General features: G+C 59.1%; 1 protein-coding gene and 1 non-coding gene across 20 annotated transcripts in view; both read left to right on the top strand.

Moving 5' to 3' along the window:
- The window catches only part of ACOX3 (acyl-CoA oxidase 3, pristanoyl), a 55,216-nt gene extending 35,593 nt beyond the window's left edge, over window positions 1-19,623 (top strand). For 3 of the 19 annotated variants that reach the window (XM_043448579.1, XM_043448578.1, XM_043448580.1), the window contains 8 exons: window positions 2,698-2,820; window positions 3,058-3,171; window positions 8,313-8,428; window positions 11,981-12,155; window positions 13,601-13,668; window positions 16,073-16,159; window positions 16,862-16,911; window positions 18,953-19,623. In XM_043448579.1, the coding sequence (XP_043304514.1) occupies window positions 2,698-2,820; window positions 3,058-3,171; window positions 8,313-8,428; window positions 11,981-12,155; window positions 13,601-13,668; window positions 16,073-16,159; window positions 16,862-16,911; window positions 18,953-19,049 (830 nt within the window). In that variant the 3' untranslated portion in view covers window positions 19,050-19,623. Of the gene's footprint in view, window positions 1-234; window positions 1,289-2,697; window positions 2,821-3,057; window positions 3,172-8,312; window positions 8,429-11,980; window positions 12,156-13,600; window positions 13,669-16,072; window positions 16,160-16,861; window positions 16,912-18,952 lie in introns of those variants that run through there. The other 16 variants (XM_043448581.1, XR_006265730.1, XM_043448587.1 and 13 more) reach the window with 16 other exon arrangements.
- TRNAK-UUU lies at window positions 15,187-15,259 on the top strand. The gene has a single exon. It is a non-coding gene; the product is annotated as a tRNA-Lys (tRNA).
- Window positions 19,624-20,062: the final 439 nt, after the last annotated feature.

The following is a 20,062-nucleotide window of genomic DNA, read 5'->3' as shown; positions in this document are numbered from 1 at the left end:
GCGCACGACCAAGCAGGGGTCAGCGCACAACCAACCAGGGGTCAGCACACGACCAAGCAGGGGTCAGCGCACAACCAACCAGGGGTCAGCGCACAACCAACCAGGGGTCAGCACACGACCAAGCAGGGGTCAGCGCACAGCCAGGGGTCAGCGCACGACCAAGCAGGGGTCAGCGCACAACCAACCAGGGGTCAGCGCACAACCAACCAGGGGTCAGCACACGACCAAGCAGGGGTCAGCGCACGGCCAACCAGGGGTCAGCTCACGGCCAGGGGTCAGCGCACGGCCAGAGGTCAGCACACGGCCAGGGGTCAGCGCACAGCCAACCAGGGGTCAGCACACAGCCAGGGGTCAGCACACAGCCAGGGGTCAGCGCACAACCAACCAGGGGTCAGCGCACGACCAAGCAGGGGTCAGCGCACGGCCAACCAGGGGTCAGCTCACGGCCAGGGGTCAGCACACGGCCAGGGGTCAGCACACAGCCAGAGGTCAGCGCACGACAGCCTGTGGGCCAAAGGCTATTTCCGTGGATAAAGATTTTTGTAAATAATGATTTATCAGCACACAGCCGTGACCATTCATTTACACGCTTCCTGTGGCCGTGGTCCTGCTCCCCCCACAGAGCTGAGACTTCTCGGCAGACGGCATTTACCGTCTGGAACTTTGCAGAGCAGGTTGGCCAGGGCCTGCTCTCCCGTCCCATCCCTCGGTTCCCTGCCACCTGATGCTCCCTGGCTGAAACCCGGGGGTCACGAGGCAGCGTGGAGACCGAAAGCCAGAACAGAAGGGAGCGTATTGTCCGTTCATCTGAGTTGGAACTGTCTGGTTATTGACTTGGCAGTACCCTGGCCCCACGTTTTGTTCCGATGAGACACTCCGAGACCTAGCGTCCACTTCTGTTGTTACTGGCGGCTGTTTGAGCAGCTGGTGGGCGGTGCAGAGAGCAGGTGACCGACAGGCCGGACCCAGACCCTGCCTCCTCTGTCTCTGCTGGCCGCTGGCTGCGTCTCCGAGGGCGAGCTGACCCCGCACCCTGCTCCTTGGTGTTCTTCTCCACAAGATGGGCTGATGATAGCATGGCACGACGGGAGTTCCTGCAGCAAGTGCGTGGATGAACACACTTGAAGGGTTTGACAATGTGGGGCAGGTGGCCTGTGCCCCGTTATTCTATTATTATTATTATGAAAGTGAAAGTCTTAGTTGCTCAGTCATGTCCATCTCTTTGGACTGTAGCCCACCAGGCTCCTCTGTCCATGGGATTCTCCAGGCAAGAACACTGGAGTGGGTAGCCATGCCCTTCTCCAGGAGGTTTTCCCGACAGAGGGATTGAACCCGGGTCTCCTGCGTGGCAGGCCGATTCTTTACCGTCTGAGCCATCAGGAAAGCCCATTATTATTATCATCATCCTTATTATTTGCCGCTTCCCTGCCTAACTTCCCGTGTGCTAACCTTCAGTCACCGATGGGTAAAGTCTGGTGACTCAGACGAGACGGCAGAAGAATTGGCAGAGACCTTCCTGACGGTTTGTTCCTTTGGAGCCTTTTAGGCACCGGTTGAGTCTGAGCATCTCGGCGACACTCTGGAGTAGCTGTGTGCTTTCCGTGAAGATGTGTCCCGGTTACTCCTCGTGTGGTGGGGGGCAGGCGGGGGGGCCCTCGACTTGTGCACTCTCTGCGTTACTGACGTGTGGGTAACCATGGTGCACAGAAGTTACTCACCCGAGTGTTTTGTCTTCCGTGCAGTGTTCTTTGTAGTTTTTGTTTGTTGTTATAGCTCATAGAGACGCTATAAATAGTTTAGAATGAGGAGCTTGAATCATGAAGCCCGCAGACAGCAGAAATGACCGAATCAAGTGTCATCACATAATTCCTTCTGGGCTGAAGCCAGTGTGGCCAAACTCAGGGATAAATGTAAAGCCTTTTATCTAGATTTGAATATCAGTTTCTAGTCACCTCTCTAAGGTCGCTCTGAGATCTTCACGTTCGGTGCTCTCACTGTGGCACGGGGAAGCAAGTCAGCGGAAGACGATCAGGGTGTCATAGGTGACCACAAGCCTCGTGTCTGCTACAGAGCACCATAACACCCTCTTGGGCTGTTCATAGCAGTATGTGAGTGTGAGAAGTTGGGGGTCCTACCCATTCTCCCATCTCAGCCTCACATCTGGAGAACATTCTATTAATATGCCGGAGACCCAGGTGAGGAGGGTCTGGGAAGAATCTTTTATGAAATCTGTGAAGGAATTGGGTTATTTCACTGGTAGGAAAGGCAAGAGAAAAAGAAGCGCTGTCTTCAGATATTTGAGACGTCGCGTGTAAAGAGAAGGATGCCTTTAGTTGTATGAGGAAGAAGGGCGCCCGCCCAGGTAGTCCGCTCCATCAGTGGGCCCCCCGGAGGGGGCTTTGCCAGGTGATCCGTGAGACTCATGATGGTAACGGGATGCTGGTGGCAGTGGGTGCTTCCTGAGAGCAGCGCAGGGCGTCCCGGGAGCCTTGTGGGTGTTCCCAGTGTATCCTTGAAGGGGGAGCAGCCAGATGGATAGGGCGCACTGCTGGCTGGGGGCGGAGCTGGGCCTGGAGAGGGTGGGAGATGCTTTGTCCAGTCAGGCTGGGCCTGGGACCTGACCTCAGAGTCCCAGGTGGCAGGGGGTGAGGGCATCTCTCCCGCCGCACCCCCAGTGATGAGCATGCCCCCTTGCAGTGAACCGTCTGGGCGACCTCAGAGACGACAATGACCCCAACTGCACGTACGAAGGCGACAACAACGTGCTGCTGCAGCAGACCAGCAACTACCTGCTTGGCCTGCTGGCTCGCCGGGACCAAGGTGAGGCGGCCGGCGCCCCTGCAGCCCTGCGGGGTGAGGAGGTTCCCAGGGCCCCCTGAGCCAGCTCTTCTGTCAGAATGGACTCTGTTTGCAGCCAGGAAACACGCGATCAAACGGGGCTGGACCAGCTTCTGAAGTGATGAGCCGGGGCGGGGGTGGGGGGGGGGCGATTTGTCCGCCAGATACACCCAGGTGGGGGTCCTCGGCTCTCCCTGGAGTCACTGGCTCTGCCCCTAGGCGGTGCCCGCATTGAGAGCCCCCTGAAGACCGTGGACTTCCTGGACGCCTATCCAGACATCCTTGGCAGGAGGTTCGAGGGCTCCAGCCCCGAGGACTTGTTGGACTCCTCAGGTAAGTGCACGCCCTGCCCTGCCTCCAGGTGTGCCGTGCCCGGCGGGAAGCAGCCTATTGCTTTGCCGCCTCATTCTTCCACTGATGATTCATCCACGGACACCTCCCTGTGTCCGGCGCTGACGCCGACAATGGAGAGAAGGGAGCTTGCTCCCCACTCCCTGGAGTGCCGGCTCCCACCCGCCCCCCTCCCCCACTTCACAGTGAGTGGTCAAGGAGAGACGTCACAGAAAGAGCAGGGGTGGTCACAGCCCCGCCCCTCCCTACCATGTGTTAATGACGTCTGAAGGATGCGCCCTCCTCCCAAGGGCCCACGCGTCTTTCTGTCAAATCCTGTGCCAACCATAGCAGCTTCACGCCGCAGCGGAGCCTCGCGAAGTGCTCACCGCCCCGTTCGTGGGTTTCAGTGAGCGTGTGTCCCTCTGTCCCCTGGTACTCCTGTGGCCAAGCACCTCGGGGCCCCCTGTGTGGTCCCACCCGACCCCCAGGCGCACATGCCCCCACCCAATAGGCGGGCAGAAGCTGACCCTCTGGCCAGTCACCCAGGAGCCGGAAAGGCAGCCCACCTGCCAGAGATGGAGGTGCTGGGCCCGCTCCTGGACCCGCACCTTCTGTGGGGTTTAGGGTGCGTCCCCCATCCGCCTGCCCCCCCGGTGGGGACTCACGGTCCCTGCTGGCTGGTGAGGATGTGGGCGGGGACACGCGGGCGCCCCCAGCACGGCGCTCAGCTCCGCTCGGGGCTCGGGACGGCCCGCAGTGTGCAGACACCCCACCCTGTTCCAGCCGCAGCTCTCATCACAGAAACCGCTGTCGAGACGCCGTTACGTTCCCCCAACACTCTTAGCAGAGAGCCTTTGGCGTGGCAGGAGGGCACCTGGCTTACAGAGCGTGCGCATCCCCTGTGGTCCTCTGGGTGAAGGAGCTGCCCCCACGTACCCGAAGGGCACATGACCCATCACAGCATCCCTGGCTGTGGGCTATGGGGAGTGTGTGTGTGTGTGTGTGTGTGTGTGTGCGTGTGTGTATGGTGAGTGTGTGTGTGGGGGTGTATGTGTGTGAGTGTGTGTGTGTGTGGGTGTGTGTGTGAGTGTGTGTATGTGAGTGAGTGTGTGAGTGTGTGTGTGGGTTGTGTGGGTGTGAGTGTGTATGCGTGTGTGTGCACATGTGTGTATGGGTGAGTGTGTGTGAGTGTGGGTGTGGCTGTGAGTGGGTGTGTGTGTGGGTGTGTGTATGGGCGAGTGTGTGGGTGTGGCTGTGAGTGGGTGTGTGAATGTGAGTGTGTGGGGGTGTGTGGGTGTGAGTGTGTATGCGTGTGTGTGTGCACGTGTGTGTGTGAGTGTGTGGGTGTGGCTGTGAGTGTGGGTGTGCGTGTGTGTATGTGTGTGTAGGTATGTGTGTGTGTGAGTGTGGGTGTGGCTGTGAGTGTGGGTGGGGGTGTGTGTGAGTGTGGGTGTGTGAGTATGTGAATGTGTGTGGGTGGGTGTGTGAGTGGGGGTGTGTGAATGTGTGTGAGTGAGTGTGTGTGTGTATGTGTGAATTTGTGAGTGTGTGAGAGTGTGTGTGAGTGGTGTGTGAGTGTGTAGGTGTGGCTGTGAGTGTGTGGGGGGTATGAGTGTGTGAATGTGTGTGAGGGTGTGTGCATGTGTGTATGGGTGAGTGTGTGGGTGTGTGGTTGTGTGGCTATGTGTGTGAGTGTGTGGGGGGGTGTGTGTGGGGGTGTGTTAGTGTGTGAATGTGTGTGAGTGTGTGTGAAAGTGAGTGTGTGTGTGGGTGTGTGTGAGTATGTGTGTGTGTATGTGAATGTGTGGGGGGGGTGTGTGTGCATGTGTGTATGGGTGAGTGTGTGAGTGTGTGCGTTGGTATGTGTATGGGTGTGTGGGTGTGAGGGGGGGTGTGAGTGTGTGAATGTGTGTGTGTGTGAGAGTGTGTGAGTGAGTGTGTGTGTGAGTGGTGTGTGTGTGTGAGTGGTGTGTGTGTGCGGGGGGGGGGGGCCTGTCAAGCTGCACCGCCGCCCAGGTCTCCAGGAGAGGAGCTTCCGCTGCCCAGTCCACGTCTGTGGCTGGAGTGAGGGTGGGACCCAGGCTGGGCCCATTTCCCAGCCGTCTCTCCTCCATTTTCATCGACAGCAGCAGCCAGAGACGTTTCTGCTCGTCACTGCTTCAGTTCCCTCACCACCCTTTGTTACAGCTTTTCTTACGATGCACCTTCTTCATCTGTCTTTTTAAAGAGCTGGGAGGACGCTGGGACACCCCTAAAGGTCTTTCTGATGGTTCCAGAGCCCCCAGATGTTGCTCCAGGAAGCCCAGGAAATGACCTCATCATTCTAGTAACATCCACCCCACCGGAATTCCACCCCCCACAAAACCATCCCCCGTGGTGAAATCAGAGTGTAAACACATGGTCGGCCAGCTCTTGGACACGTCACGGGGCCTGCTGTGTCTGCCCCCCACCCAGGCCTGCCACGCACCCCCCGCCCCCGCCCCGCTTGCTGGCGCCGTGAACGCAGAAGCTGTTTTGTGCACAGAGGCAGGAAGGATGCCAGGGCAGCGTCATCTGTTTTTCCTGCGAGTGCTCTAATTTTCACTCGTTCCAACCAAGTGAAAACATTTTCTGGAGGGAAGAGCGCAAGCAAAACTCATCTGGCAGAGAAGGCTTGGCGTGGAAGGAACCCTGACAACGTTCTCCACGGGGAGAAGGAAGCCTGAAGCTCGCGGCCCTCCATTCATCCGCAGGGTGCTCAATCATTTAAACCCCAGACCTCGGGGCCAGGCCTCGTCTCAGCTGCATCTTTGGTAAAAGTTCCATGAGTGACATGTGACCCTGGGGCTCTGCAGGACGGGACATTCAGGACCTTTCCAGGGTTGAGCCAGGCCTGTTTGCAAGGTCAGGAGATTTTTTTCTTCCCTTAAGGAATTAGGCTTATTCGGAGCGGGAGGGGCAGGGCGGCTTTCCACCCGGTGCCTCTGATTTATGTGCTGTGGATGCGTGTGCGCCCAGGATGCGTTTAACAAATGGGCCTGAGCGCTGGGGAGCCGCACATCACGTGATCACGTGAGACCCAGTCCTCTCCTCTCGTTGGCTCACTCGCAAAAATATTAGATAATTGGGGTGCAGTGGCTTGGCTGGGCTCTCCTGGCAGCTAAGATAGTGAAGAATCTGCCTACAATTCAGAAGACCGGGGTCCAATCCCTGGGTTGGGAAGAGCCCCTGGAAAAGGAAATGGCAACCCACTGCAGCATTCTTGCCTGGAGAATCCCCATGGGCAGAGGAGCCTGGTGGGCTACAGTCTGTGGGGTCGGAAAGAGTCGGACACAGCTGAGCCACTAACACTAAGTGGGTTGGCTGCTCTGACCGCTGTGTGGGTCAGAGGGTCACAGGGCAGTGGGGTCACGTCGCACCCTGTGTTCAGAGAAACTGGGGACTCAGGCTCTGGAGTGAGCTGTGTGACCTTGGGCTAGATGCTTACCCTCTCTGATCCTCCGTTTCCCTATAAGGTATTAGGAGGAGGTGCCCTCTCTGCAAAGACCCTTTGCCCAAGTGAGAGCACGCTCCCAGGTCCAGGGGGTCAGGACATGGACATGACTTTGGGGGCCCCATTCCAGCCACTGTACCTGGCAGAACTGTGGGAGGGGTGCCCCGTGTCAGGGTCCACACCCCCCAACCTGCCTCACGCTAGGCTCCCTGAGACGTGCTGTGGGAGCTGGTCAGGCTGCTTGCAGCCTCTGAGCCTTTGACTCCTCAGGCCTCTGAGATGGAGCGTTTGCTCATTAATGAAATGCTCAACTGTGCTGTGAGGTTTGTTAGCAGATACGGCAGCACAAAACGGCTGGAGGTCTGCAGCGGTGGGTACCGTGGGATGTGCTCCCAGGGAACAGGCTGTGCCACCTGGGGGGAAGTCCCAGGGCCCCTGCGTCCAGCCTTTGGGTCCAGGCCCAGTGCCCCCAGGTTGGTCCTGCGGCTCCAGAGCCCAAAGCAGCTGCGGGTCCCGCAGGCCTGGGCCCTCTGCCTGGGTAGCGGATGAGCGTGTGGACCCAGAGCCTCGCAGCCAGCTCAGACCCCACACCCGCCCGGCTCCCTCGCCGTGTGCCCGGGCGCCTCCTTGTCCCCTGGTCCTCACTGGAGCGGGCAGGAACAGCCCTGCTGGGCTGGGTGTTCTGAGTCACCCACGTCCTGGGAACCCGTGAGGTGTCATCACACCTCAGGAGGACCCACAGAGGCAGGCACAGTGCTGGGATGGGCCGGGAGGGTGGGGGTCTCCCTCCATCCCCTTCCAGCCGGTCCCTGTCCGTCCGCACCCTGTCAGCAGCTACCTCTCCTCTCCCCTGAAGGGCCGGAGGAGGGGGTGAGGTCTCAGCAGAGCTGATGTGAGGCCCAGGGCCTCAGACAGAGCACCACTCCTCCACCACCTGCCAGAAAGTCGCCCTGACGTTGTGCAGGCCTGAGTTTCATCCGGAATGTGTATCCTCATCGTGAATGAGGTGGTTGCCCCCAAAAGACCATAAAGAAGGCTGAGTGTCAAAGAATTGATGCTTTTGAACTGAGGTGCTGGAGAAGCCTCTTCAAAGTCCCTTGGACTGCAAGGAGATCCAACCAGTCCATCCTAAAAGAGATCAGACCTGAATATTCATTGGAAGGACTGAGGCTGAAGCTGAAGCTCCAATACTTTGGCCCCCTGATGCGAAGAACTGACTCACTGGAAAAGACCCTGATGCTGGGAAAGACGGAAGGCGGGAGGAGAAGGGGATGACAGAGGATGAGATGGGTGGATGGCATCACCGACTCAATGGACATGAGCTTGAGTAGGCCCCGGGAGACAGTGGAGGACGGAGGAGCCACGGGGTCACAAAGAGTCGGACGTGACTTTTCGACTGAACAACAGCAACCCCAGAAGGGGCTCCATGACCTCGTGGACTCTGTGGTTGCTGGAACCGTGTAGACCTCGGCCGGCCTCACAGCAGAGCCAGGAAACGCCCTCCCCCTTTGCCTGTCTCAGCCTGCCCACCACCGAGGGGTGGGAGTCGGGTGGGCAGCCCTCGTCCCCGGGGCGCAGGTTCCAGGTCTGTGAACCGGCCCTGTCTCACTCACTCGGCGTGAGGGTGGAGGCCCTGCACTCACGTGTCTCCCCGTCTCTCACTCTGAAGTCCCGCTGGCGGCATACGAGTGGCTGGTCTGCTACCTGCTCAGGGAGAGCTACCAGAGGCTCAGTCAGGAGAAACGCTCAGGAAAAAGCGACTTCGAAGCCAGAAACAACTGCCAGGTACGTGTTTGTCTCAGAAGTTGCTTCTTCGTGAGTTGCTCCTGATTCCCGCACCGCCGCGTCCTCTCTGGCTGTCTGCTGCCGGGACCAGCGATGCACCCAAGCCCCGAGCCCAGCCCTTTCGCTACATACACCGCACGGCTCGTGTCCAGACTTGGGCAGCTCAGAGTCCATCTCTGCCTGAAGTATTCGTAATTTAGGCTTCCCTGGTGGCTCAGCTGGTAAAGAATCCGCCTGCAAGGCGGGAGGCCCAGGTTCAATACCTGGGTCGGGAAGATCCTCCGGAGAAGGGAATGGCTAACCCACTCCAGTATTCTGGCCTGGAGAATCTCCATGGACAGAGGAGTCTGGTGGGCTACAGTGCCTGGGGTCGCAAACAGTCGGGCACGACTGAGCGACTGACACTTATTCGTAACTTGTTAAAATGCAAATATACTCGGAAATCAGAGCGCACCAGAAATTGATACCTGGGTCGGAATGTTTTTCCTGGGACTGGAGGTTTATCTGGGGTGAGGATTTGTGAGAGAGGGGCCCGTGCAGGGAGCAGGGAGCAGGGAGCGGGCCTTCCTGGCCTGCAGTGTCCGGCTGCCGGCCTCTCTTGGGAGCTCTTCGTGATCACGGAGCAGCTTGGGCTGTGTGGGCTAGGACTGTCCTTCAGAGTTTCTGTTCTGTGCCCCCTACCCCACGGCCCCAGTGCGGGCACCTCATAGGACCCCTCATGGGCGTTGGCCCAGGTCTGTTAATACGGTGGGCAGATCTCTGATGGCAAGGGCAGGCCGTCCGGGAGAAGTCAAGGGTGGGCGCCAAGTGTGAGGACTCGGGCGGGAAGCGGAGCGTGCAGGGGCTGGAACCAGGCTCTCACCCCTATGGGTGTTGGAGCTGCATGATTTGGGGGTTCTGTCTGTGCACTGTGGGGGGCCCAGCAGCACTCAGGCCTCTGCTCACTAAGACGCCAACAGCAGCTCTGAGTTGTGACAACCCCAGACTATCTCCTGACGGTGCCAGGCACCCCGGGGGTGGGGGAGCTAACTGGGCCTGGTCGAGAGATCAAGAACCCCTCAGCCAGTGGGGCCTCCGGTCTGGAGCGGGGAGCTGCCGGGGAGCAGGTCCACTCTCTGTGGCTCCGGGAGTCTCTGTCCTGCCCTGTCTCCCTTCAGACACTTCCTGCGTGCCCGTGGCCCGGTGTGGCTGCCTTCCTGGGTCCTTGTGACCGTCCAGGCCCTCCACACACCACCTTCCTGGGTCCCTGTGACCCTCCAGGCCCTCCACGCACTGTGGATCCGTGTGACGGTCCAGGCCCTCCACGTGCTGCCTTCCTGGGTCCCTGTGACGGTCCAGGTCCACCATGTGGGCCTGATTCTGGGACTGAGACCAGCAAGGTGAGCTCGTGGGATGCGATGCAGGCGCTGGTACATGAGGTTCCGTCTGCTGCTCCTCACGGCAGCGCCCGCAGGCCGGCTCCCTCCTGCTCCCTCTTCACAGACCAAGAAGCTCGGGCCAGGATGGGAGCCACTTGCTCCCATCCCACCGTGCACACACGCTCGTAAAAGCCAAGTGGATTTGGAAGCTGGCCCCTAGACTCCGAGGGCCGGGCCCTGAGCCGGCCCGTGGGGGACTCAGAGCTCAGCAGGACGCAGGATGCGTTTCTAGGGTGGCCACGTCAGAGGTGGGGCCGCCTTTCCAGGCCCGCACCAGCCGATGCTGCGGCTGAAACTGACCCGTGTGCTGCCTTCACGGAAAGATAGGACGAGCACAGTATGACTGACTCTAGAAAATGCACGTGGTTGAGAAGGAGTGAGCAGAGGAGGGCAGAGTTTGGACTCGGTCCTGGGCTGGGACTCTCAGGGAGAATCTCCCCAAGTGGGGAGGAGCCCATAGCTCGCGGGCACGTCGGGGTGGGGGTCCATTCAGTGACACCCGCTCGCAGAGAGGTTGAGGGTGCACACGGGGGCCGGCCTACCTGCGCTGAGTGTGTCTCCACCAGTCGCCGATGGCGTGACCTTGTTTCACCCTCGGGGTCCAGGGCGGATTGAGGTGGTGCCTTTGGGGGGGCTCTTAGCTTAGTGCCTGGCCCGTGTTGTGGGGGGCACTCCCCACCCGCCTCCATTGTCAGCTTTGTCAGCTTCCCTCCCGTGAGTACCCCCTCTCTGCGTCTCTCTCCCTCCAAAGTCAAGGGCGCCCACGACAGGGTGAGCACAAGAGGGCAGCTGCTCTGAAGGCCCGGCTGGCCCTGCAGGCAGGACGCGGGGATGCAGGCCGCGTGACCTGGTGGCGTCAGAGGCGCAGCGGGGTCTTTGGGTCAGACCAGGCAGACTGGCATGAGGTCGGGAAACATCCTCCCCTGAATTCCCTCCTGAGGATGCCTGGTTCTCAGGCAGACCCTGGGGGAGCCTTGGCCTTGGAAGTGAGGACCCATTGCTTGCTCTGAAAGTCAAGAGGAGGCCGTGAGCTCAGAACCGTGCCCCCTTGGCGACCACGCCCCCTGCCTCCCCAGAGCATATTCTGGACCCTGCCCTGTGGATTCTGGCTGAAGCATGTGTATGCTTAGTCGCTTCAGTCATGTCTGACTCTTTGCGACCCCATAGACTGTAGCCCGCTAGGCTCCTTTGTCCATGGGGTTCTCCAGGCAAGAATACTGGAGTGGGTAGCCATTCCCTTCTCCAGGGGATCTTCCGGACCAAAGGATTGAACCCAGATCTGCATTGCAAGTGGACTCTTTACTGTCTGAGCCACCAAGGAATTCTGGGGCAAATTCATGCAGACATTGAATAGGTGTCTCTTCCCTCCCCCATCCCGGGTCACCTCTTTGCTGGATTATTTAATTTCGAAAGCAACACATGCTCATTATAACAAATGAATGCATGTGTAATTGTTTTAATTAAAAAGAAAAACAAAATCCAGTAAACTGATAAACTAGAGACGGGGAAAGAAAAGCTGACAAGCAAAGCTAATGATGAGCAGCAGATGTGTTGGCTGTTGGTTAAAAGAGAAAAAGCCGGGACCCATGGTGACTTCCTGCTTCCACAAACCGAGCCAGCATCGGGACTCACACGCGAGTGCAACCCGGCTGGCCCCCCGGTGAAGCCCTTCCCTCAGTTCCGGACGTGGTGGGAGTGAGGGAGAGGGGCTGTTTCCTTGAGAAACTTGGGGGCAGGGGCGGGGCCAGGCCCCGGGAGGGGCTGACGTGGCTTCCAGGTGAGTCCAGGGAGCATGTGGGAAACCTTCTCTGTGGTTCCCAGTGCAAGAGAACCGACCTCGTGCCCTCGGGGAGCCCACCTCCCAGGGGACGCCCCAGTCCCTAGTGCCAGGATGACCCGGGCGAGCCCGTGGCGGCTGTGTGTCAGCTGTGGGGTCACCGAGGCCGCAGACAGCGCCGAGCGGAGCGCGGTCGCTGGGCCCGAGGTCGAGCAGCTGCTGCAGGCGGGCTTGCGTTCCTGCCGGCCTTTCCCCAGAGGCGCTGCCCAGCCCCGCTGGCTGTGCCCGCTCCCCGGGCGCTGCCGGCACGCAGACCCGGTGTGCCGTCCCGAACGCGTGCGCCGCGCCCTGTTGCAGGTGTACCACTGCCGGCCCTTGGCCCTGGCGTTCCTGGAGCTCACGGTCGCGCGCAGGTTCCACGAGTACGCGCACCAGCCCCGCGTGCCGCCCCCGCTGCGGGCCGTGCTCCGGCGGCTCAGCGCCCTCTACGCCGTGTGGTCCCTGGGCCAGCACACCGCCCTGCTCTACCGAGGTGAGACCCCGGCCCGGGGCCGCGCGGCGTACTGAGCGCTCGTCTGGGGAGCAGATGAGCCCAGAGGCCGTGGCGGGGGTGGGGGTGGGGGACCGCCAGGGGGCACAGCAGCACCAGGGTGGTGCCCGTAGGCCTGAGCCGTGGCGGGCAACCCGGGAGGGCTTCCTGGAGGAGGTGATGAAAGGGCTGATCCTGGAAGATGGGCGGAAACGGGATTAACCTGAGTTTTTTTCAAACTTTGTTTTCACTGTCTTTCTAAGGAACATTTTTTAGATGTTTTCCCGAAGCATCCCCATGACGTGTTAATACTAGAGCTGTCCTGTGTACCTCCTCATGCCCCAGGCTTGTATCTGTGCTGTCTCAGGAGTACGATTTTCCCTCCCCTTGCAGAGCACCCACATTTTCCTCCTTGGGGCCAGTGTTGCCCGCCCCCCCCCCACTTTTTTTTTAAGTCACTCAGTTGTGTCCAACTCTTTGCGACCCCATGCACTTTACAGTCCATGGAATTCTCCAGGCCAGAATACTGGAGTGGGTAGGCGTTTCCTTCTCCAGAGGATCTTCCCAACCCAGGGATCGAACCCAGGTCTCCCGCAGTGCAGGCGGATTCTTTACCAACTGAGGTGTACAAGGGCTCCCTGGTGGGAGCGGTGGGGTGCGGGGGCAGGAGCCCACCCTCTCTGAGTGAGCGGGCGCTGTTCTCTGTGGCAAAGATCAGACAGCAGCCAGCTCTGCAGCAGACTTGGGGCTCCCTCCTTGGGCCTGCGCGCGTGGGTGTGGGAGGCGAGGCCAAGGGGGCGGTTCTCGGGCCAGTTGCCTGGTGACTGCAGACGCCCCGCGTGCCCCCAGACGCCGCTCTGAGCCTGCAGCCCCCTCCACCCTGCGCAGTGCTCTGCTTGGGGTCTCGTCCACTCCTGTGGAGCCCAGCTTGCCGGCCCTGCCTCCTCCTCCCCCCCGGCCCCCTGTGGCCGCCCTTCCTGACCTTCAGCATCCCCAGCTCCCAGCTGTGACCCCCTCCCCCCACAAGCAGCACCTGCTCAGTGAACCGGCAGGGAGGACAGGGACCCCAGGCCCGGCCTCACCTTTCTTTAAAGGTGGTCGCAGCGGGACCCGGGCAGCAGGAGCGAGACGTTTTCACACAGAATGGGCTGTTTCATGATGTGTGCACTATTTGTGGGTAACTTGGGGGTTTAAAGGGCTTCCCCAGTGACTCAGATGGTAAAGAATCTGCCTGCAGTGCAGGAGACCCGGGTTTGATCCCTGGGTCGGGAAGATCCCCTGGAGATGGGAATGGTAGCCCACTCCAGTATTCTTGGCTGGAGGACTCCGTGGACAGAGGAGCCTGGCGGGCTACAATCCATGGGGTCCCAAAGAGTCGGGCCCGACTGAGCGACTGATCCTTGGGGGTGATGATCCTGGACCCCGGAGTCACCGCGCTGTGCTTCCAGGTGGATACTTCTCCGGTGAGCGTGCGGGCAAAGCGATGGAGAGCGCAGTCCTGGCCCTGTGTGCGCAGGTGAGTTGTGACCCCTTGTGTCCGTATGTGACTTACATGTGATGACACGTATGTCACCGTCCGGTGACCTTGGCCTCCCACTCATTGGTGTGTGTGCCACCTTTCAGTTCAGTCACTCAGTCGTGTCCGACTCTCTGTGACCCCATGGACGGCAGCACGCCAGGCCTCCCGGTCAATCACCAACTCCCAGAGTCTACCCAAGCTCATGTCCATTGAGTGCCACCATTAGCACAGCCCGGAAAACTAGAGAGAATGTGCTTATGGCAGAAAGGTCAGGAAGCACCACTCTCAGGGACTCGTACACATCCAGCTCGTTCTAACGCTTTCTAAAGTGACATCGACCATTGCTTCAGGCCTTTCACGTTAGCCTCCAATTCAAAATCATCTCATGGCACTTTCGTTGGTTTTTTACTGCGTCCTTCTGCCTTCATCACCCAGAGGAGGCAGGTGGCCCCACGTCGTGTCCTGCTGCGCTCTGTCCACTGGAGCTTCGTGCAGGGAGGGACAGGTTCCAGGGCCGTGCTCGCCCGTGCCGGTCGCCGCCGGCCACCTGGGGCTGCCGGTGGTGGAACCGCGGTGGGTGTGAGCGAGGGTTTGGGGTTTTCTTTAGTTTTAATCCAACCGTCAGCGTGTGTCCTGGCTGCTGCATTAAGCAGTGCATTTGGAGGCGCTTCTCTGCTCTGGATGATCAGACATGAAGCAAAGCCCCCCAGCGCTCTGTCCGTGGTATGTCTGTGGTGTACACGGCAGATATATGTACACAAGTGTCTCCATTGATGGGTGAGGGGCCGCTGGGCTCCTCTCTGCTTCCGAGCTGAGGCAGCTCCGGGTGATGTGCTTGTTGGCATCAAGCCTCTCTCTCCCCACGTGGGTTCAGGGTAAGGGTGTCTCTGGGGTCATTCCGTCTGCTCGGGCCACGTCGACTTAAACAGGAGGGGGGTTTTCCCTCTTGTGTTTTGTGGGGGTGAGTGCCTTTATAAAAAATAACAGCAGTCGTTTCCCTTGCTCTGCAACGTGACACTTAGACCTTGGAGCTGGCGGCTGGGGTAGGGTGGAGGGGCAGTACCTGGGCGCAAGCTGCCTGGCGGATCTGAGTCCTGGTCCTGACTCGGGGGAGTGGGGGCCAGCAGTGGGGGGCTGCCGGCTCCTTCCCTGCTCCAGCCCGGGCCTGGAGCAACATCATCTGTCGGGGTGTCCTCGCTGTCTCACGCTCACTTCTGCTGAGACAATGACCCCACAGCCTGCAAAGACGGGCTCTTTCCCGTGGGCCCCCTGCATGAAACGCTGGCCAACCCCCGGTCTAGGTCAGGACCTTGCTCTGCTATTGTTTCTCCTTGAAGCGGGGCAGGCTTATACCCCCAACCCCCTGGGACCACAGTGCCAAGGGCGTGTGGGACTGTGGAGCAGCGCCTGAACCACGAAGCCGGGCTCCTCTCCTCTCGTGACTCTTTGCCCAACAATGGCTTTAATCGGCCTTGTTTCAGTCGCCCTGGCTCCTGTGTTCAGTTCAGCCCCAGGGCCTGGATAGCTCAGTCAGTGGAGCACCAGACTTTTAACCTGAGGGTCCGGGGTTCAAGTCCCCGTTCAGGCCTGCTGTCCTCTGTTTTATCTTTGGGCTTCCCGGTAGCTCAGACGGTAAAGAATCTGCCTGCGATGCAGGAGACCCCATTTCGATCCCTGGGTCGGGAAGATCCCTTGGAGAAAGAAATGGCTACGCACTGTAGAATTCTTGTCTGGAGAATTCCACGGGCCAGGGGAGCCTGGCGAGCTGTTAGTCCTTGGGGTCACAAAGCGTTGGACACAGCTGGGTGACTAAGCACACATACCACATATGGCATTTCACAATTATTTTAAGTAAAAAATGTATTTTTGCATTTCAAGAAAATTCTTAGGAGTCTACTCATATGAATTCCACTTGTCATATTGTAGAATAATTTGTGTAACGGGACGGGAGAGTAATAAAACTACTGTGAACCAAAGCACATTGGGATGATGGCTTTTCCAGGGGCTTATAAATGCTTTTACTCTTACTTTTTTTTTTTTTCTGGACATATTTTCCTCTGTTGGAACAGTAATTGCCCCGATCAGTCAGGGTTCAGAGACAAACCTCTGAAGACAGTTGCCAGTTAGTGAGCCACAGAATCATCAGTTTTACGAGCAGTCCCTACCATGTTGGAAAAAAAAAGAAAATGTTGGAAGTCTTGAGTGGATAGCAACATGGTGAAAATATTCAGATGCACACTTGGGGAACCTGTAACCCAGGCCAATGAAAAGATGATGCCTGAGGAATGGAGCCTTGCGCCTGCTGGGGTTACCATTGCTCGTGGGTTGCAGGCTCTGTTACTTGGTGGTTGCCATGGAGATGCCGGGCGTTGCCAAGTGTACGGACTTTGTTTTCTAACAGCTGAAAGATGATGCTGTTGCCCTGGTGGACGTCATCGCCCCTCCGGACTTCATCCTGGACTCACCGATTGGCAGAGCCGACGGCGAGGTATGAAGAGCGGCCTTCCTCCTGTGGGCGGCAGGGGGCGCTCCGGGCCCCAGGGCAGTCATGGCAGAGCTGAGATGGCGACAGGGCTCGGGGCGGGGTTGGGGGGTAGTGGTCTCCAGCGTCACGTGGCCAGCGGGGAGGGAGTGACTGGGAGAAGTTGGAGTGGTCGTGGACGGGTCAGCCGCCCCCCCAGCCTGCCCTTCCCTGAGAGACAGGGTGGCCCTGCCACTCTCTTAGGAGGCCGCAACGCCAAGGTCAGTGTGGGCCTGCGCGAAGCTGTGGTCTCTGCACGCTCTCCTGAGGGCCCGCCCCACTCCTGGGTCTTCTGACCGTCTCTCGGCCGTCCTGACCCCCTCACCCCTCTACCTGGGCTTCCGGGGCAGCCCCCAGGTGGCTGCCCGAGCTCCTCTCTTGCCCCCACCCCTCCCCATGCTCCAGAATGATTGCTTCTCAAGCTGCCGCAAAGTCCCCCACACCAAAGCGGTACCAGATCCCTCCCTGCTCCCGCCCGCCCCTGTGGCTGACCTCTGCCTGGTTCTCCGGGGTCATCGCACACCTCCTCCCGCCCTCCAGACTCCAGCCTCACTGTCCTTCTGCTTCTCTATTGTACTGGACTCACTCCCACCCCAGGGCCCTTGCATCAGTGTTCCCCGCTACTTGGGAGCACTTCTGTTTGTTCTAAGTGGAATGCTGTTCTTCTAGGAGGTCTCCTCTGGCTTCTGGGTGAAGCGTCCCCCCTCGTCCCCTGGCAGGTGGGTCCCCCGCTTTGTCCTGCGGTGTGAGCCTCGCCACGCTCCTTCCCGAGCCCACAGGCAGCCCGGTGTGACCCCCACCACGTGGAGAGGCCTGTGCGGAACAACGCCCGCGGGCCCGCTCAGCGCTCCCAGCTCCCCACTGCCCGTGGCTGGTTGTCCCCGTGTTTCCATGGAGACTGTTTCCATGGAGACGTGGCATGTCAGTGTTAAAGTCACGTGGTGAGGGCCCATGGCTATCATGCTGTTTCTCCTGAGGCTTATCTTGCTGACCCAGGAGACTGAACGTCGGGGGACAGGTGCCTTCTCTCTGTCCCCAGGGGACATTCCAAGGAGACAGGAGCCTTCTGTCCTCGGGGGACACTGCTGTCGGTCCAGGGGGCAGGTGCCTGGACCTCTGCCCAGCCCAAGCCACCCCCAGGGTTGGGATGGAAGTGCAGGCGCTGGGGTGGGCAGATCAGAAGAGCCCCCCGTCGAGTCAGGAAGGCGGGGACCACACGTCTGAGGAGGGCCGGCTGTCCTCTGGCTGTTGAGCTGGGCCGGGCGTCCTCCCTTGAGGCGGCTGCTTTGCCAGGGAGAGACCCAGCCTCCAGGGGGACCAGGCGGGTGTCCTGAGTTGGCCCAGCTGGGAGGTGGCAAAGATGGACTGTTCGGAGGGAAGGCAGGAGAGTGTGAACCTTGGTCCCTGGTGTGGCTGCGGCCCAGTGGGAGTATGAGGAGGATGTGCTGACTGGCCCACGGGCGGAGAGCTGGCCTCTGGGACATGGGCTCCCGGCAGCGCTAGCCCCGTATGGGCGGCCGGGCGCCTCTGCAGGCGGCAGCCCTGATTCACGGGCGGGCAGGCGGGCGACTGCGGAGTAGGGGAGGCCATGCCATCCTGCCCTGGCCTGAGGTGGGGCCCTGGACTCCACACTGAGACCAGAGCAGCCCCGGGCCTCGCCCGGCAGGATTTATGCGGTGCATGTCTCTCCCAGTGTTACGGGCTGAGGTCTGCACCGGGTGCTATGAGGTGGGAAATCCGTTTTAGACGGACAGACACAGCTGTCGGAGGCCGAGGCCGTCTTTAAGGGAAGCGCCGCGTCCAGGTCGGGCGGTGTCACCTCGGATTTATGACCTGCGGGGAGAGAGCCTCGTCTGCGTCTCCCTGGGAGCCAGGAATAGCAGTACGCGGGCGGGATCGCTGAGCACGTTTAGCAGGTGCAGAGAGAGGGCAGCTTCTTGAAAGTAACATCTGTCAACGTCAGCCAGATGTAAAACTGGCCCCTTTCCTGCCTCCACGGACCTCGGCCTGGACACTGGCCGTGCTGGGAGCAGGGACGGGTCAGGCAGCTGCCTGCACGCTCACGACCTTCCTCTAGGATGACTAATGAGAGCAGCCTGGGGGCCCGGAGGCGGCGGCTGGCCGGCCTAGGGGGCTCAGTCTGGCGGGGTGGGCAGGGAGGGGACCGGGCCTGCCCAGGCCTGGGGGCCCAGAGGACCAGCCGCAGGCTGCTGCTTGGCTGTGCCACCATGCGCCAGCTGCCTGGCTGCAGGAGGGCAGATTTCAGAGCAAATGATCAGTGTCAACTTGCAGGATCCACCTTCCGTGAGAATTTCCAAAGAGAAGGCCAAGCAGGATGTTTTCAACATAAGTGTACATTCTGTGAAATCGCTCAGTCGTGTCCGACTCTTTGTGACCCCATGGACAGTAGCCTGCACCAGGCTCCTCCATCCATGGGATTTTCTAGGCAAGAGTACTGGAGTGGGTTGCCGTTTCCTTCTCCAGGGAATCTTCCCGACCCAGGGATTGAACCCAGGTCTCCCACATGGATAGACAGATGCTTTACCGTCTGAGCCACCAGGGCAGTGTACATTAGGGACCTTGATAGTTGTATTTTCCCAATTTTCCTCTGCTGACAAAGAAAGGGCTTATGCAAATTGAATTTAAATAGTCTTCAAACGCTTCCAGGAAGTGACGGCGCTTCCTGTGTTTTGCACAGTTGCATTGACACGCTCAGAGTCTGTCTTATTCCATCTGTGTGTATCATGTATTTTTTAACAGCTCTATAAGAACCTCTGGACTGCCGTCCTTCAGGGAAACAAGGTGCTGGAGAGGGCATCATGGTGGTCGGAATTCGCGGTCAACAAGCCTGTCATAGGAAGTTTGAAATCAAAGCTGTAGTCGCACCAGCTAAATCTGGCGAAGCCGTGAGGACCTGGACCTCAGGTTCACTTCTGGAAGCCCCAGACCAGCAGTTCTACCTGGCAGCTTGTCCTGTTGAGTCCAGGGCTGGACCGGCTTATCCTGGCCTGGCCCCCGCCCGCTGCCCCGAGTCCTAGCAGGACGGTAACCTCCAAAGGGTAGGACCGATTGGGGTCATCCTGATTTGCTGGGTGAAAACAAAGTTTATACATAGGATCATGTCTTCCTGAGAGACTGAACACTTTTGGATGATTAGAGCTTTAGCATAATTCTGTTTTTATATGCTGATTTTGAAGCTGACTGCTTGTAATCTGGGATTTTTCTGGCCAGGTGATCTTTTGCCTTCATCTGAGATTTCTTCCAAGGCTTTGCTTCACTAAGCTCTGAACGATGCCAATCCGACTCTTTGTTCACCCTGGTTTGACTTTCTCACGTCATTAAATTATATCATAACTTTACTAATTTGCACCGTGGACCACCCGAATGGCATAGCTGAAGATTTTGAAGGAAAATAAAATCAGTTTTCTTACTTTCTTGTGTGGAACTAGAAGTTTCCATTAAAGAAATGTTTCCAAAGGGGGGAGGGAAATGCATAATGATTTGAGGGTCTGGTCATACTTACGTCCTGACCTCCCTGTTGTATGCACATTACGTCGTCACTTTGTTACTTGAACGAGTTTGTTTCTATAGGAAGTGGAGCTCCCAGGCTGCCTGGCCCCGTGCGGGGTTTGTCCCACGCTTCTGCACACTGTCCACCCTCAGGCCCGAGCGCCCTGCGGACAGCAGGGACTGATGGAGGAGGCTGATGGCCACCTCCACCCATGATTCCTTCGTCCCAAGTCAGGACGACGGCTGGTGGGTGGACCCTGTCTCTGTCTCCCACTCCCCCCCAGCTTCCGATCTCCAGGAGGTTCAGGACCTCTGTCATCAGCAGCCCCCTGCACTCCCCACCCTGCTGAGGTGCCCACG

The sequence above is a fragment of the Cervus canadensis genome, chromosome 26, assembly GCF_019320065.1.
Source record: "Cervus canadensis isolate Bull #8, Minnesota chromosome 26, ASM1932006v1, whole genome shotgun sequence".
Lineage (NCBI taxonomy): Eukaryota > Metazoa > Chordata > Mammalia > Artiodactyla > Cervidae > Cervus > Cervus canadensis.
Note: the sequence above shows the minus strand (reverse complement) of the source record. Positions and strands in the feature narration are given on the sequence as shown.